General features: G+C 42.4%; 1 protein-coding gene across 10 annotated transcripts in view; it reads right to left on the bottom strand.

Moving 5' to 3' along the window:
• Window positions 1–17386, bottom strand: part of MYO9B (myosin IXB) — a 296901-nt gene that overhangs the window by 101273 nt on the left and 178242 nt on the right. For all 10 annotated transcript variants that reach the window (XM_082260874.1, XM_082260880.1, XM_082260879.1 and 7 more), the window contains 6 exons: window positions 10110–10232; window positions 9719–9799; window positions 9158–9268; window positions 8947–9069; window positions 8203–8352; window positions 1652–1821 (listed from right to left, as the gene is read on the bottom strand). In XM_082260874.1, coding sequence (XP_082117000.1) covers window positions 1652–1821; window positions 8203–8352; window positions 8947–9069; window positions 9158–9268; window positions 9719–9799; window positions 10110–10232 — 758 coding nt within the window. The remainder of the gene's footprint in view (window positions 1–1651; window positions 1822–8202; window positions 8353–8946; window positions 9070–9157; window positions 9269–9718; window positions 9800–10109; window positions 10233–17386) is intronic.

Genomic DNA, 17386 nt, shown 5'->3' with positions numbered 1-17386 from the left:
AAAAAATAGCGTCAATTTTGAAAAAAAAAAAAATAATATTTTTTACATTCTTTTATATGACATTCTCAAAAAAAAAAAATTTAAAAAACCTAAATTTAACATTTTAGGCCAATTTGTTTTCTGCTTCATATTTTTGGTAGAAAAACCGGCAATAAGCGTATTTTGATTGGTTTGTGCAAAAGTTATTGCGTCTACTAACTACGGGAAAGATTTAGAGCCGGTTCACACTGGGGCGACTCAAAGTCTCCACGACTTTGGGCCGCCCCGTGCAGCACGACTTCATCGCGACTTGCAAACGACTTCTATAATAGAAGTCAATGCAAGCCACTCCGATGTCGCCGGGAAGTAGTGCAGGAACCTTTTTCTAAGTCGGAGTGACTTGAGTCGCTCTGATTAGGACGGTTCCATTGCACAGAATGGAGCACAACTTGTCAGGCGACCAATCGCCTGACAAGTCGTGGCAGTGTGAACCGGGTCTTATGTAATTTTTATTTATTATTTTTTATCATTTTATTTTCTTATTTTTTTACTAGTAATGGCGGCGATCTGAGATGACCCCTGACTGACATTTTTGACAATTTTGGGGGTACTAGTGACATTACTACAGTAATCAGTGCAAAATATATGCACTGTTACTGTAATAATGCCATTGGCAGGGAAGGGGTTAATACTGTCGGTGATCAAGGGGTTGAATGCAAGCCTAGGGGAGTGATTCTACCTTTGGGGGTGTTGGGCTTGTGAGATGATCACAGAGACATGCGATCCTATATAGCAGGATGACATGGTCTCTGTGATCATCCCAGTCCTTCTCTGTCAGCGGGGAGAGAGCGAGGGTTTTAGGCGGCAATCGGAGCCGCCTGACACACGCACTGGCTTCCCGGCTGACGAGCGAGCGCCGTACTTGTACAGCGATTTGCCTGTAGGAGCCAGCCTGCAGCAGGACATCTGCGGCGGCTGGTTGGAGAGCGGTTAAAAAAAAAAAAAAACATGAGACTTTACAATCATTAAGTTTGACCAGGCTAAAATTAAATTGTTTTAGATGGCAAGACCCATATAGTCAAACACCTATTCATAGTGCAGTATATCATTCAAAATGCAGACTAAAGGCTTGTACACACTTGGCGAAAATCTGACGAAATATCCTTCGATTTTTCTCTCTCATGCTTAGCGGTCATAACTGTTTTTAGTGGACAGTGCATAATGTTCACGAAATTTCTCGTCCGATTTTTTGGGACGTTTGTTCCTAGACTTCCGGGTCACCAGCAACTTCAGATCATGCGTGGTCTTTCGTATCCGATTTTGCGCAGACGTACTGCATACACATTAAACGAAAATTGGTCTTGCTGGGGACGGACGATAAAAATTTTGGTGTTTATCCCTCCATTTTTTTTTTTGGTTGAAAATTACGGCATCGGCTACTGAAAGTGGTGTACACACTAACCGAAATTCGTACGATTTTACCTCGGATGGGAATTTTCTGCAGATTTTCTACTAGTGTGTACCCCACTTAAGATAACACCGCTGCTAAAAAACAGAGCTTGATTTACTAAGAAACTGAAAAAACCTTCCTATACAAGTGATGTTCATTCTGTATGATAACATATTAAAGAGCGCTGTGTAAAGAATGCATTCACTAAAGTTCATCTTTTACCTTTGTCTTTCCAGGAATCCTCTGCAATACGCCTGCAATATCTGAATCAACTGAAGCTGTTTAACATAGATCTTTCTCTGCACATAACTCTTCCACACAGCCTGGATGCACACTGCTGCATTTTTCCTAGCCTCCAACCCACATCGCACACGATAAGACCTCCAGAAAGCCTGTGAAAGAATGAAACCCATATATTAGTGGCACATGTACTCAGTTGTTCATGTAAACACAAATGTAGAACACTGCAAAGTACCAACGCAGTAAGCCATCTGTGAGTTTCCAATACATGTTGAAAGCAAGGCTATGTATTTGGCTCTTGTCCATTGAGAGATATATCGAAAATCTTTTACCTTTGGGATGTCCAGAAACAGTCCAACTGAGGAATGGGCAACATAGCAAACAACTGTCAACAGGCACAAAAAAAAAGCCTGGAGCAATGAGGATTACTAGAAGGCCCCCATCTCGGCCCTGCGAAGCAGATGAGAATGTTTAAAGAGAGAAGGGCATAGATTGGTTCTACAGATCCCACCTAGCCACCAAAGCATCCACTGCTTTCGCCAAAAATCCCTGTATCTGGAGATAAACCTACCCAGTTTCAAGCTGAACCTGGAAGTCAGGAGGTCCACATTCAACCTCCCTCAATTGCGACACAGTTCCTGGGAAACCTTCGGGTGTATGAAGAACTTCCCGGGGGCCAGGTGCTGCCGGCTGAGGAAGTCCACCTGCCAATTATCCACATCTGGGATGTGCATGGTAGACAAAATTGGGAGATGAATTTCTACCCAGGACACAATTCAGTCAACCGCTCTTGCTGTGGTGAGACTTTTGGTTCCGCCTTGATGGATGTTGCATGCCACCACCGTGTCTTTGGCCAGCTAAATCCAGATCAGCTGACCCTACAGCAGGATAGCCCAATGCTGCAGAGACAGCCAACTGGCCTGAAGCTCCAGAATGTTGATTGAGAGAAGAGAATCTGACGTCCAAGTCCCCTGCACCAACAGAGTGCCCAGGACTCCTGCCAAGCCTGAGAGGCTGGCATCCATTGTTAGGATCTTCTAAGAGACAGTAAAAAAGGACTTCCACAGTATCAGACCCCAACAACCTGGTCCTCTGTCAAGGGACTGGACTCACTTGTTCAAAGACTAAAATAAGTTGCATTATTGGGCTCTACAGTGAAACTGGGCAAATGGGAGTGGCTGGAAGGAATCTAATATTAAGTAAAAAAATTAACTGTCACAGTCAGATGGACTCCTGGACTGGGAAACATGAATCTGAGATCAGAGAGTTTAATGACAGACTGGGGAATTCAATATGAGATTTCTGAGCTTGAATGAAGATGGTCAATGCTTTTGGATCTAAGATGCTAGGTTTGGGAACTTTGAACAGGTTGTGGTAAAACCCCAGAAACTATGGCAATAACACCTTGATCCATAAAACCTAGGAGGGCTTGATAGAGATCTGCTAATCTGTGCAATGACATGGGAGAGGGCAGGGAGCCTTTGTATACCACCACCTGCACCAAGACATTTGAGATGCAAGCAGTCTAAATGTGTGCAATGGTTAAGAAAATTACACCCACTATAGAAAGTGTAGGTGGACCTTTTTGCCAAGGAAGGTTTGTCTAAAGATTTGGCAGACTTTGTGCCCCAGAGCTTGCAGGTGGACTGGGAGTCAAACTTTAGAGGCCAGGAGGTAGACGCTGAGGGAATAGAGAAATAAAAATAATTTTTCTTACCCGATAGACCAGGAGAAAAGTTTTGAGCTTATTTCAAAGACTCCCTCCCTTAATGAGGGAGATGAGACCAGAGTCCTCCAACAGCCTTCCTGATGACGCCATTCCAGTGAAATGCATTGAGGTATTTCAGCTACATTACTGCCGGTTCGCGGCAGGTCCTTGTGGGGTGGAACGCAGCTGGAACGCACGACGGAGCAGCGCAGTAGTTCCAAGCTTTATTCATTTACTGAGCAAAAAGAGTGCCATTGGAGGCACCTAAAAACGTGAGTTTGATACTTTTTAATTTGCTATTGTAATTTTAATAAAGTACATTGCACAATGAAGATTGTACTGTAATTTTTTTTAGATCATTTTAACTCTGGATCTTCGGGAACCCCCTGAGAGAGATCAAGGCCATCAATAGTGGAGGTACTTGCCAGTCTAAAGGATTACTACGGGTACTAGAGTTCCTTGGGGTCTGAGTGACCAATCTTGCACTAGGTGGTGGCAAATTAACACTGAACACGGAGTTTGAATAGGAGCACAAATCACTTTTTGGCTTTATCATTGTGGATGGGAACTATCTTCCAATTGTTTGAACTTTTTATATTATATCATAAGCACTTAATCACTTTAGCACAAGTAGCACAACATTGTGCAAAAAGATTTCAGTGCACCAAGAACTGTGGTCACTTGTTCACCTATGCAATTTATATTAATTTATTTTAGATATTTATTTAACCATATATTTCTCATTTCTTCACGTAAGCACTTTACGTATATATTTTTTTCATGATTTTTAAATATCTGCTAAGATTGCACTCCAATTTGGAGAATTCACATGCACTATATATATATTTACTTAGCATTAAAAATTTCCAGCATCACCCATTTCTAATGATGGGCATACATGCAATGGTTTTTTTTTTTTTCCTTCAGCCCAGGGGCTAAAGGAAAAAAAAAAAAAAAAAAAAAAAAAAAAAAACAGATTCCTCCATTCATATCGATCAATGTGGATGAAGAAATCTCTGCCAAGAAAAGTGTTAAAAAATATAGATCCACCCTCTGTGTCCACGCCATCCCCTATGCTTCGTCATACAGTATCTCACAAAAGTGAGTTCACCCCTCACATTTTTGTAAATATTATCTGTTTTCATGTGACAACACTGAAGAAATGACACTTTTCTATAATGTAAAGTAGTGAGTGTACAGCTTGTATAACAGTGTTAATTTGTTGTCCCCTCAAAATAACTCAAACACACAGCCATTAATGTCTAAAACGCTGGCAACAAAAGCGAGTACACACCCAAGTTAAAACGTCTAAATTGGGCCTAAAGTGTCAATATTTCGTGTAGTTCCCATTTTGTTCCAGCGCTGCCTTAACCCTCTTGGGCATGGAGTTCACTGGAGCTTCACAGGTTACCACTGGAGGAGTCCTCCACTCCTCAATGACAACATCACAGAGCTGGTGGATGTTAGAGAACTTGCGCTCCTCTACCTTCTGTTTGAGGATGCCCCACAGATGCTCAATAGGGTTTAGGTCTGAAGACATGCTTGGCCAATCCATCACCTTTACCCTCAGCTTCTTTAGCAAGGCAGTGGTTGATTGGAGGTGTTTGGGTTGGCTGCAAACTTTTGGTTGAAGTGATTTACGAGGGGCTGAATTTAGTGGAAGCGGTCATATCCAGGGTCACCCTGAGGACGACAGTTTATTGTCACTTTAGTGCATGAACCCCTAGATTTGCTCGTATCTAGTCCTGGCCACGGCAGCAGAGAACACAGGCATATGATGAATTGGGTCAGTTGACCAATAGTATTGCCCATGAGGATGGATAGGCCCAGAAAGGTTTTGAATTCGGAAACTGTGATAAGTATCCATACAAATTCTCTGACAAGTGTCAAATTTGGATTTGCAGTGATGAATTGATCGGCATATAAATTGCTTTGGTCCACAATAGATCTGTACAGATCTTCAGTGAAAAACAGCTTATAAAAACCAAGGGGAGTAAAATTGTCTGTTTCTACCTGAATTCCGGTTTGGCCAGTGAATAGGGGAGGGGGGGGGGGGAATGCACGTGAGCTGCAGAAGTGGTGGGCTCCCAATCAGGAAGGACACTATGGACACTACGGGCCTGTCTTCAAATTATTGGTGGCTGCGGGACACTACTTGTGCTAGCCACCGCACACCAGCTTGAACTGCATTTATGGGATTCGTCAAGTCACCAAGTGTTACTGCAGTGCTGGTAAACCTATCTGGGGATTGCCTTTAACTACCACTAACTGTCTCTCACACTAACTGAAGTCACAAGTGACACTAATACAGTGATCAGTAAGTTATCTTTATACTGTATATAGTGTACACTGTGACAGGGAGTGAAAGGGTTAACTGGGGGGTGATCAGGGGGTTACATTACACAGGCACAGGACACTCTGCAATTGGTCAGAACCGCTCACCTGGTCCAGGCCTAAAATCATTGGCCTGGACTGGAAAACTGATCGGTTCTGTTCTGATTGTGCGCCCCCTAGCCCTGCGTACGACAGGTGTACAGTTACGTTGGTTCGCGCAGCTGAGCCACCTTCCCACAATAAATCTGCAGCGGGTGGTCGGCAACTGATTAAGAGCAGGACCTTTCAGCAAGAAAAGAGCTCTATAGAGGGGTCCAACTATTTATTATCTGGGTTCAAAAGGACAGATGCACCCTCCAGAAGTATGGTAGACCACTTTTTTTTTTTTTAAAGCCCTCCTCTAACAGGTACAAGGTTTATAAATATGTATGATGGTATTAGAACAGTCCACAGAAAGAGCTTTTGAGCTGCGCGCTCCATTTGCTAATGTGGGGATTGCTGAATTAAATATATCTTTTATTAGATTTTCAATGTATTTACATTCAGATAGAGTTGCACCCAATATAGGCTCTGTGAGTCATATGACAATTTTTTTTTGCCAATTCTGATAACATACCACTTAGTTGGTTGATTTAATATATTTTTTACTTTTCCGTAATTTTAATCATATTATGTACCATTGGTATGGTAATACATGTATTTTTATTGATAGTCCGTGTAGATTTTATTTATTTATGTCATGATGGACAGACACCTTTCTGGAGGCAACTCTGGTTAGACTTACACTTCTATTTTTGTCTGTTTTTTGTTTACATTGTGTCTATGTATGGATTTTGATATTTTAAGAGTATTGATTTGTATGTATGAATTTTGAACTTTGATATTTTAAGAGTATTGTTTAACCTTGTCCCTGAGCTAAGATGGCTTCCGCGCCCTCTTTTGATTGAGATGATGCGGTTGCTGTAAGTGGGGGTTTTGGCCAATTTTGTACCGGTTTTTGGTCTTCTTGGCCTCCACTAGCTCAGTCGACATGGTTAACTTCCGGCCAGATCCCGGATTACTGTCGGTTCCTTCGATTGTTTCTAATTCAGAGGACTGGCTGGTAGCTGTATGTATCGCTCGTGACCTCCCTGGTCCAAGATGGCGCCGATCGCCTCAGACTTCCGGGTGGGGCGGATGCCTCCCATGATATTTAAGAGATGACTCAGCACGCCGCCCGTATCCCCTGGAAGACGTTAGTTGTAACGAAACGTACGTCGGGACAGGCGTGCTGACGTCATCATCCTGCATCCGGAAGTCGGGCGGCGGCGGTGTTTCTTGTATTCTTATCCTTTTATTGACAAGCGCTTTTTATCATCTACTATGTGAGTACATTTCCTTGTGTTACTTAATAAATCATCCAAAACCATCTGCACTATCTGTTATCCTCTCTTTTTCACGGGTGGTATTCCACCGGGTTGGAGGAGGAGTCTGGTGTTTTGCATTTGTTTGACGAGGAGGATCCCTGGACAGATAAGGATTTGGTGATGTGAAGTTTCCCTGTAGCTGATCGCTCTTAGATCTTACAAGGCCTTTAACCATATTCTTTCTGGTAAGCTTACACCTAGCTTGCTTCACCGTGGTTTGTTTGGAGTGACCTATTGGTGGTGGATTCATCATCCCTATACCTGCACCTTGGAATCCTCTTTCTGTGGACTGTTCTAATACCATCATACATATTTAATTTGTGTTATTTTTGGACTGCAGTCTATGTTTTTTTCTGTGCTATTGCCAAATCCACAGTGTATCATTTGTCTAGCGCAGCTTTTCCATTTTACTTTACATCTATAGTGATTCCCACTACAGCTGCTGCTTTTTTGTTTATTTAGCTTAGCGCAGTTATTTACATTTAATACAAGGTTTATAAATGTTTGGGGGAAGCAAACATTTTGTCAGGGTGTTTCCAATCTCTCAAAGAAGACTTAGAACAGTGGCTGCACCGGGAAATTCTTTGCGATCTTAGGAGCGCTAAGGGACCCAAGACTGGAAAAACAATATTAGCACAAAAGGCTGATCTGCTACTTTCAGTGGCTTGTACACTGTATCAACAAGAGCAGAAGTGATCACTTAACTACTTAACTTGGGAGCAATGGCAAAGGACTGAAACTCCTTGGAGGCAAGCTTGTCAGGCAAGAAGCTAATCTAAATCAGACTGAGTCTCAACAGCTTATGACTCAGAGACTAAAGCCCCCCCCCCACAATCAGCAGGGAGCATGAACTCTACTGATTGGAAAGCTGTGATCTGAGAGACGACTGCTTCTATACAAAGAGCAAGTGTCTTATGAGAAACATGCAGGCAGAGGGCAGTCTTTCATACTCCAGCTGTGGCTGCTTTCTAAAGTAAATGAAATTTTAGACTTTGCACACATTTTGCTTTGGATGCAGCTGGAATAAATTTATCGGAATTCAACTGAAAGTTGCGTTCAACTTGAAAAACTACACGCCACATTACCTGTATAGTGACTGCTGCAGATTTCATTCTCAGGAAGTCTCTCCTGTCAACAACCATGCGAAAAAGACTCTGCAGCAGGATGATCTTCTTGATAACAGCCTGGTGAAGGGTGTCGTGCAGCTTTTGCCTCTCTGGCTCCTTCATAAACACCTGAGAAATCAAGAAAGGTCATAAATGTAATGCAAACAACAGACTTTGAGCGGTTTCATTTAAAGGAAAACGATTATACATTTTCAATGACCATATATTTTGAGTAACCTTCAGTGAAGTCATGTCAAAAAGATCAGTAGACCCAGAGATAAAGAAAGCTGAATGTATGCAGATCTCTACTTTTCCTATTAGGTTTGGTCCCACAGCTTACCATATCTATAGCTTAGCATCCCTATAAGCTAATGAGCTCCCGTAGCTTTGTCGCTGCCTAGTTTACCTAAATAGATAAAAGCTGAATGTCAATTGTGATGTTGTAGAGTGTACAGCTTTGTACTGCTTAAAAATACTACTTACAGAGTTGGGAGGAAAATAATTAATTGGTGGGGCCAGTGTCAGCTTTGACAGAAAAAGGAGAAACCTATTTGAATGTTTCTCTGGATCTAGTGACCCTTTAAACAGAAGTCAATTTCTGCTTATGTATTTTCGCATCACATAGCCGGTTTGTAAAAGGTTTACTGTAAGAAGTCCATATTTTTTGTTCAGCAAACAACCTGCAAGCAGGTGAAGCCAAAGCCAAAAAAAATATTTTCTAACCTTTGTTTTTCCCAGCTGGTAGTTATGTGGGTCAAAGCACAGTCTATTTAGCAGGGACGTGATGTCTGTTTTCAGATCTTGAGAGGACTTCGGTAGCAGCACCTGAAACTGGTCTTTGAATTCCTAGCAAGTAAAGAAAGTCACATGGAATTTTAGCTGCAATACCGAAGACAATTTTAAGCAAAGTCTGAGCAATGGGGTTCCCATTTACCTGATAGGGGTATTTGGCACTATAGCCAGATCTCCTAATCCGCACAGTCTCCAGCATTCCTGTGTATCGAAGCTGCTGAAGTACCAGAGCTTCATCAAAGGTCATTTCCATCTAGTGAAATTCCGAAAGTGAGATGAACAATGCCCAAAAAACCTCCATATTATAAGCTCTGATCATTTCAGAAATAGATTGCTCAGAGCCAGTCCATAACAAAAAAAAAAAAAAAAAAATCAGACAGTCTACAACAATAAAACCAAACATCATCCCGTACAGTTGATTGCTGCTGTTAAAGATAGGAGTATTAAAAGCCACAGAGAGGTTCCATGCCCTTTAGTCAAAAGATCATCCCAAAAGTGTTCAATAGTGTTAAGGTCAGGGCGGCGTGCAGGCCACTGGAACTCCTTGGACAAAATACTTATCAAACCATGGACCTGGCTTTGCACCTAGTAGAATAGAAAAAGGGCCTTCCCCCAACTGTTGCCAAAAGACTGAAAGCACAATGGTCTAAAATGTCTATGCTGTAGGATTAACAATACCGCCACCAATGACACAAATGCATACCTTTTCAGAATTCGAGCGGATGCATCTAATGAAGAAAGGTTCAGCTTTCCCTAGTGTTTCTAAAAGCTTGTTCAATGATGCCTAGAAGATATACATATGTATTTGTAAAAAATATATGGATAGTAGTGTATGAGGAAAAATGTTTCAACTCCCAAATAAACGTTAATAGAAATTATAAAAAAACATTATTAATAAAATAACACCTTTTAATGTGAAAGTTTACATAGAAATAAACAATTTAACAGGCACACATTTTATTGCGGAAGAGACATTTTGAGATCATCCTCGTGCTTTAAAGCTTTATATTTTTCATTATATACTATTAAATAACAATTCTAGTAAAGAACATATTACAAAAAGCACAGAAAATACATTCTTTATCAGAGCATACCTGAAATTGTGCACTTATACTGGGTGGTTTCTTTTTCTTGTGCAAGTGAAGGAGAGACTTGGTCGTTCGATCATGAAGAGTCATGCTCATTATTAATTTCAGAGATTGTGAATCAAGCAGGTTCTGCATATACAATGTGAATTAATTGACATAGAAATGGTACATAGCAGTTTGAGAATGAAAATATTTTAGAAGCTTAAAGAGTATTAAACCCCAAAACAAAAGTTTATTACACTGCAGCTTACCGATTATTTTCCTTTATTTTGACCTGGTGACCCAGAAAGTACAGTTCCTTGAAAATGTACCACTTGAAATTTTCCACATTTTGTCATGTTACAACCAAAAACAAGTGTATTTTATTGGGATTTTATGTGATAGACTAAGGAGTGAAAGGAAAATGATTAATGATTTTCAACTTTTTTTTTTACAAATAAAATATCTGAAAAGTGCTGTGTCAATTTCTATTCAGCCCCTTCACTCGGATACTCCTAACTAAAATCTAGCGGAACCAATTGCCTTCAGAAGCCACCTAATTGGTAATCAGAGTCCACCTGTGTGTAATTTAATCTCATTATAAATACAGCGGTTCTGTGAAGCCCTCAGAGGTTTGTTAGATAACCTTAGTGCACAAACAGCATCATGAAGGCAAAGGAAAACACCAGACAGATTAGGTTCAGGAAAGGTTTAAAGTAGGTTTAGGTTATATAAAAATACCCCAAGCTTTGAATATCTCACGGAACACTGTTCAATGTATCATCCAAAAATGGAAAGAGTATGGCACAGCTGCAAACCTACCAAGACATGGCTGTCCACCTAAACTGAAAGGTGGGGCAAGGAGAGCATTATTAAGAGAAGCAGCCAAGAGGCCCGTGGTAACTCTGGAGGAGCTGCAAAAATCCACAGCTCAGGTGGTAGACTCTGTCCACATAACCACTTTTAGTCGTGCACTCTACAAATCTGGCCTTTATGGAAGAGTGCCAAGAAGAAAGCCATTGTTGAAAGAAAGCCAAAAGAAGTCCCATTTGAAGAATGGGAAGAAGGTGCTCTGGTCAGATGAGACCAAAATTGAACACTTTGGTCTAAAAGTAAAACTCTATGTGTGGCAGAAAACGAACAATGCACATCACCCTGAAAACACCATCCCCCCCCCCCCCCCCCATTGTGAAACATGGTAGCGACAGCATCAGGTTATCAGAAAGCTTTTCTTCTGTAGGGACAGGGAAGCTGGTCAGAGTCGATATGAAGATGGATGGAGCCAAATACAGGGCAATCTGAGAAGAAAACCTGTTTGAGCCTGCATAAGAATTGAGACTGGGGCAGAGGTTCACCTTCCAGCAGGACAACGACCCTAAACATACAGCCAGAGCTTCAACAGAATGGTTTAGATCAAAGAATATTCATGTGTTAGAATGGCCCAGTCAAAATCCAGACCTAAATCCAATTGAGAATCTGTGGCAAGACTGTAAAATTGCTGTTCACAGACACTCTCCATCCAATCTGACAGAGCTTTAGCTATTTAGCAAAGAAGAATGGGCAAAAATGTCCCTCTCTAGATGAGTAAAGCTGGTAGAGACTAGGGATGGGCTCAGGCATGTTTGGATTGTACCCGCCAGGAAGCCATCCCTGCCAATCATTGAGGCAGTGAGGCATTTCCCAGCCCTTAACTGCACATACACACGCTGCCTATGATTGGCGGTGTGCAGTGACATCTTCCTTGCGGGTACGATCCGAAAACGTTTAAGCCCATCATTAGTAGAGACATTTCCAAAAAGACTTGCAGCTGTAATTACAGCAAAAGGTGGTTCTACAAAGTATTGACTCAGGGGGGCTGAATACAAATGCATGACACACTTCTGAGATATTGATTTGTAAAAAAAATTTGAAAATAAATTTATCATTTTCCTTCCACTTCACAATTCTATGCCACTTTGTTGGTCTATCACATAAAATTACAATAAAATACATTTACGTTTTTGGTTGTAACATGATAAAATATGAAACATTTCAAGGAGTATGAATACTTTTTCAAGGCACTGTAAGTCTGTTATATATCAACAAACAGACCAGGCTGTCCAGATAAAGTAGCAGTTAGATGGTTGAGACAAACCATTTACTACTGACAGGGATGCTTACAATGGTCAGCTTTTATCACAAAAGAAAAAAAAAAAAAGTTAGCAATAACTTTTTATAAAGGGTTAACTCAAATTTAGCTTCAATTTGTTAGTCAAGTATATCTAAATCTGCTAGTTTAATACTACCCTTTACCGAGGCTGGCAATGTTGCTGTCCAAAGGTGTCCGCTTTACTACTTCCAGAATGCAAACACCCTAACACAGTTCCTGGGCAGACCACCAGATTAATCTTCTTGAGTTTAATACCGCTTTTATCTTTAGAACGCTATATCCTTTCCACTATAGATATAATGTATATAATTGCAGCACAAAATTTTGTAGTTTAACATGATTAAACAAGGACCTTTCCAGTTTAGGCCCCGTTCACACAGGGGCGATCCGACTTGGGGGGGCGACCTCCGAGGTCGCGGTGCGAGCAGCGTGCCGCGACCTCGGAGCGGCCGCCACAGACTTCATAACATTGAAGTCTATGACGGTCGCGCCGGGTCGCCCCAAAGAAGCTCCGGACCCTTTTTCTAAGTCGGAGCGACTTGTGTCGCTCCTATTAGAACGGGTCAGCAGCTTCCCTATGGAAGGCGACCAACGGCGACCTGTGAGGCCTTAGTGTGAACGGGGACTCAATCTGAGGTCAGCGGGTATTTTATAAACAACCAAGTATAAAGTATAACTAATCAGGCTATGGCGAAGAGGGTTTAAAAAAAAAAAAAAAAAATCCACTATATCAGTGAGAAAAACAGGAAGATATAATGGTCTTATTTATATCACAATAACAAAATAATGGGATTTTTGTACATACCGTAAAATCTATTTCTCGGAGTTCATCGATAGACACAGCGCTCCATAGATCATAACTACTGGGTTATATTGCCTCCTCCAGGAGTAGGACTAGGCAGAACAAAAAACACCTATGCCCATGGGCTGTCCTCAGCTTAGTATATAACCCCTCTCTATGCTCTAGGTAATCAGTTTAGTAGCAAGCAGTAATACAAGTATCAGAATTCCATAGAGGGTGGGTGCTGTGTCCGTTGATGAAATCCAAGAAATGGATTTTACGGTAAGTACAAAAATCCCGGTTTTTGCTTTCGTTCATCGACGGACAGAACGCTCCATAGATCATTACTGGGACGTCCAGAAGCAGTGCCAAAAGAAAAAAAAAAAAAAGAGGGGTGGGGAAAATAACCCAAGGCTAAACATAAGTGCCTGTAACCAGGGCACAGGAGCCTTAACTAAGTCACAGGAGCCCCATCTGAAAAAATAAAAGAAAGACACCCCTTAAGAGGGAACAGCCCCTCTTAAACAGCAGCCTGCAAAACTTTGCAACCAAAAGAAGCATCTGCAGATGCCAAAGTATCTACCTTATAGAATTTTTGTAAAGGTATGCACCAACGACCAAGTGGCCCGCCTTGCAAACTTGCGATATTGATGCCTGACGACGGAAGGCCCAAGAATCACAAAGCGCCCGAGTAGAATGCGCCAAGACAGGAAAAGGTGGAACCTGACCTTTATTGGAATAGGCCTGAGTCACCATCTGTCTGATCCATCTGGAGATGGTAGCCGAAGAAGCAGCCAGCCCTTTTGTTGGTCCGTCCGTAACCACAAAAAGCAAGTCTGACCGCTGAAAGAACTCAGTAGCTGTCAGACACAACCGAATCACACGAACCACGTCCAAGGTTTTTAAAGCAAATTCCTTGGGATGAACCGGCTTGGGACACAAGGAAGGCAACACAATGTTCTCATTCAAATGGAAGTCAGAGAAAACTGTGGGCAGAAATGGACAGGGATGAATAACCACTTTATCTCTATGGACCACTAAATAAGGACTGCGACAGGATGATGCCGCCAACTCCAATACCCAGCGGGCGGAGGTAATCGTCACCAAGGATTTCACCTTCTGGGATAACGTAGACAAAGCGAATCTCCTGAATATTCTCATTCTGGAGAACCGAAAGCACTAAATTTAAACCCCATGGTGGCAAAAGAGACTGCAGGTGGAGTCAGTTTATCCCCCTGAATGAAGGTAAGAACTAAAAAGAGTGCTTGGTTAGGGGTCGCTAAAAGAAGATTGCCAAAACAGACACCTGGCCTTGATGGTACTCAAGGCCAACTTCTGATGAACACCCTGTTGAAAAAAAGTCTAAGATCTGAGCCACAGAAAAAGATTGAGAATGAGCGGCAATCGACTCACACCAAGAAATGTACGCTTTCCACGTACGATGGTTTATCTTGCTGGAAGACAACTTCCTCGCCTTCACCATAGTAGGGATCACTGAGCCAGACAAACACTTATCCCTCAGTACCTGGGTTTCAATAGCTAAGCCATTAAAACCAGCGACTGTAAAGCAGGATGGTAGATTAGCCCTTGGGACAACTGGTCTTCTCTGAGAGGAGGCTTCCCAAGGGACATTTACAGCCACCAAGATGATTGGAAGATCCTCACTCGAGGATGATACTGGCCTTACCGTGGCCCTTGGACGCCTGCGGCGTCTGCCATAGGAACACGTGTCCTCGTCCCGAACTTCAGTATCCTTCTGTGGAGCCGAACCTGCTAAAGGAGTTGCATGTAGGACTGTGCAAACAGAACTGTCTTGAAGGTGGATAGCACCAGACTCAGAACCTGTATGCAAATCGGGAGAGACCTAGGTAATTCAATTCCCTGGACAGGGATAGGGGAAACCTTCGGTAGTTCGGACATTACCTGAACCTTTGCAGGAATTAAATCCACACAAGGAGACCCGGGACCTAAAAAACCTGAAAAGAACAAACTCTGCCCCCCTTTCTGGGTACCCACAAAAGAAACATTTAGCGGCTCTCCGCACAAAAGTCCATGGGGCTGGAAGCCAGCAAAGATGTCCCCCCCCCACCCCAATAATGGGTGAAGGCAGACCTTCATCCTAAAGGGGTCTTGTCTGCTGGTCTGGATAAGCTACAGTGCCTTGCGAAAGTATTCAACCCCCTTGAACTTTGACCTTTTGCCACATTTCAGGCATCAAAAATAAAGATATAAAACTGTAATTTTTTGTGAAGAATCAACAACAAGTGGGACACAATCATGAAGTGGAACGAAATTTACTGGATATTTCAAACTTTAACAAATAAAAAACTGAAAAATTGGTCATGCAAAATTATTCAGCCCCCTTAAGTTAATACTTTGTAGCGCCACCTTTTGCTGAGATTACAGCTGTAAGTCGCTTGGGGTATGTCTGTATCAGTTTTGCACATCGAGAGACTGAAATTTTTGCCCATTCCTCCTTGCAAAACAGCTCAAGCTCAGTGAGGTTGGATGGAGAGTGTTTGTGAACAGCAGTTTTCAGTTCTTTCCACAGATTCTCGATTGGATTCAGGTCTGGACTTTGACTTGGCCATTCTAACACCTGGATATGTTTATTTGTGAACCATTCCATTGTAGATTTTGCTTTACGTTTTGGATCATTGTCTTGTTGGAAGACAAATCTCTGTCCCAGTCTCAGGTCTTTTGCAGACTCCATCAGGTTTTCTTCCAGAATGGTCCTGTATTTGGCTCTATCCATCTTCCCATCAATTTTAACCATCTTCCCTGTCCCTGCTGAAGAAAAGCAGGCCCAAACCATGATGCTGCCACCACCATTTTTGACAGTGGGGATGGTGTGTTCAGGGTGATGAGCTGTGTTGCTTTTACGCCAAACATAACGTTTTGCATTGTTGCCAAAAATCTCGATTTTGGTTTCATCTGACCAGAGCACCTTCTTCCACATGTTTGGTGTGTCTCCCAGGTGGCTTGTGGCAAACTTTAAACAACACTTTTTATGGATATCTTTAAGAAATGGCTTTCTTCTTGCCACTCTTCCATAAAGGCCAGATTTGTGCAGTGTACGACTGATTGTTGTCCTATGGACAGAGTCTCCCACCTCAGCTGAAGATCTCTGCAGTTCATCCAGAGTGATCATGGGCCTCTTGGCTGCATCTCTGATCAGTCTTCTCCTTGTATGAGCTGAAAGTTTAGAGGGACGTCCAGGTCTTCGTAGATTTGCAGTGGTCTGATACTCCTTCCATTTCAATATTATCGCTTGCACAGTGCTCCTTGGGATGTTTAAAGCTTGGGAAATCTTTTTGTATCCAAATCCGGCTTTAAACTGCGCCACAACAGTATCTCAGACCTGTCTGGCGTGTTCCTTGTTCTTCATGATGCTCTCTGCGCTTTAAACGGACCTCTAAGACTATCACAGTGCAGGTGCATTTATACAGAGACTTGATTACACACAGGTGGATTCTATTTATCATCATTAGTCATTTAGGTCAACATTGGATCATTCAGAGATCCTCACTGAACTTCTGGAGAGAGTTTGCTGCACTGAAAGTAAAGGGGCTGAATAATTTTGCACGCCGAAATTTTCAGTTTATTTGTTAAAGTTTGAAATATCCAATAAATTTCGTTCCACTTCATGGATTGTGTCCCACTTGTTGTTGATTCTTCACAAAAAATTACAGTTTTATATCTTTATGTTTGAAGCCTGAAATGTGTCAAAAGCTCGCAAAGTTCAAGGGGGCCAAATACTTTTGCAAGGCACTGTAGCTCTAGGCTTACTAGACCAAGGTTGCTCGGAAACTCCCGGGGAAGATTTAAAAGACCTATTTCCCTTATTCTCCGTCCCAAAAGCACAAAATAATTTTCTATGGGCTGAGAAGGAGGGCCCCCCATCTGTGACAAGGCTCCTTCCCTTTCCTTGACTGTCACAGAAAGGTACTCTTCCCCCCCCCCCCCATGGTACCCTTAATGTCATCCAGGGTAGTCCCAAACAGGTGATCGCCTTGAAAGGGCAGATCAAGGAGAGCTTTCTTAGAGGCTTGGTCTGCGGACCAATTCCTAAGCCACAGCATGCGCCTAAGCACCACCACTGAAACAGAAAGTTTGGACAGCACAGGAGCTGTATCCAAAGTTGCATCACAAATAAACAGCAGCCCATAGACCAACTGGTCCGCTAAATCAACATAAGCAGCGGGAACCTGCTCACTCCCCAGGCCCTGGCGCAAAAGCTTGGCCCATTAAGTTAGGGTCTGAGACACCAGAGCTGAGGCAAAGACTGGCCGCAACGCCCAAACCAGCCATTGTAAATATGCTGCGTGCCACAGCCTCTGCTTTTCTGTCAGCCAGGTCCTTAAAGGATGGGGG

Source organism: Pelophylax lessonae (assembly GCF_965119305.1).
Source record: "Pelophylax lessonae genome assembly, chromosome: 1".
In the NCBI taxonomy this organism is placed as follows: domain Eukaryota; kingdom Metazoa; phylum Chordata; class Amphibia; order Anura; family Ranidae; genus Pelophylax; species Pelophylax lessonae.
Note: the sequence above shows the minus strand (reverse complement) of the source record. Positions and strands in the feature narration are given on the sequence as shown.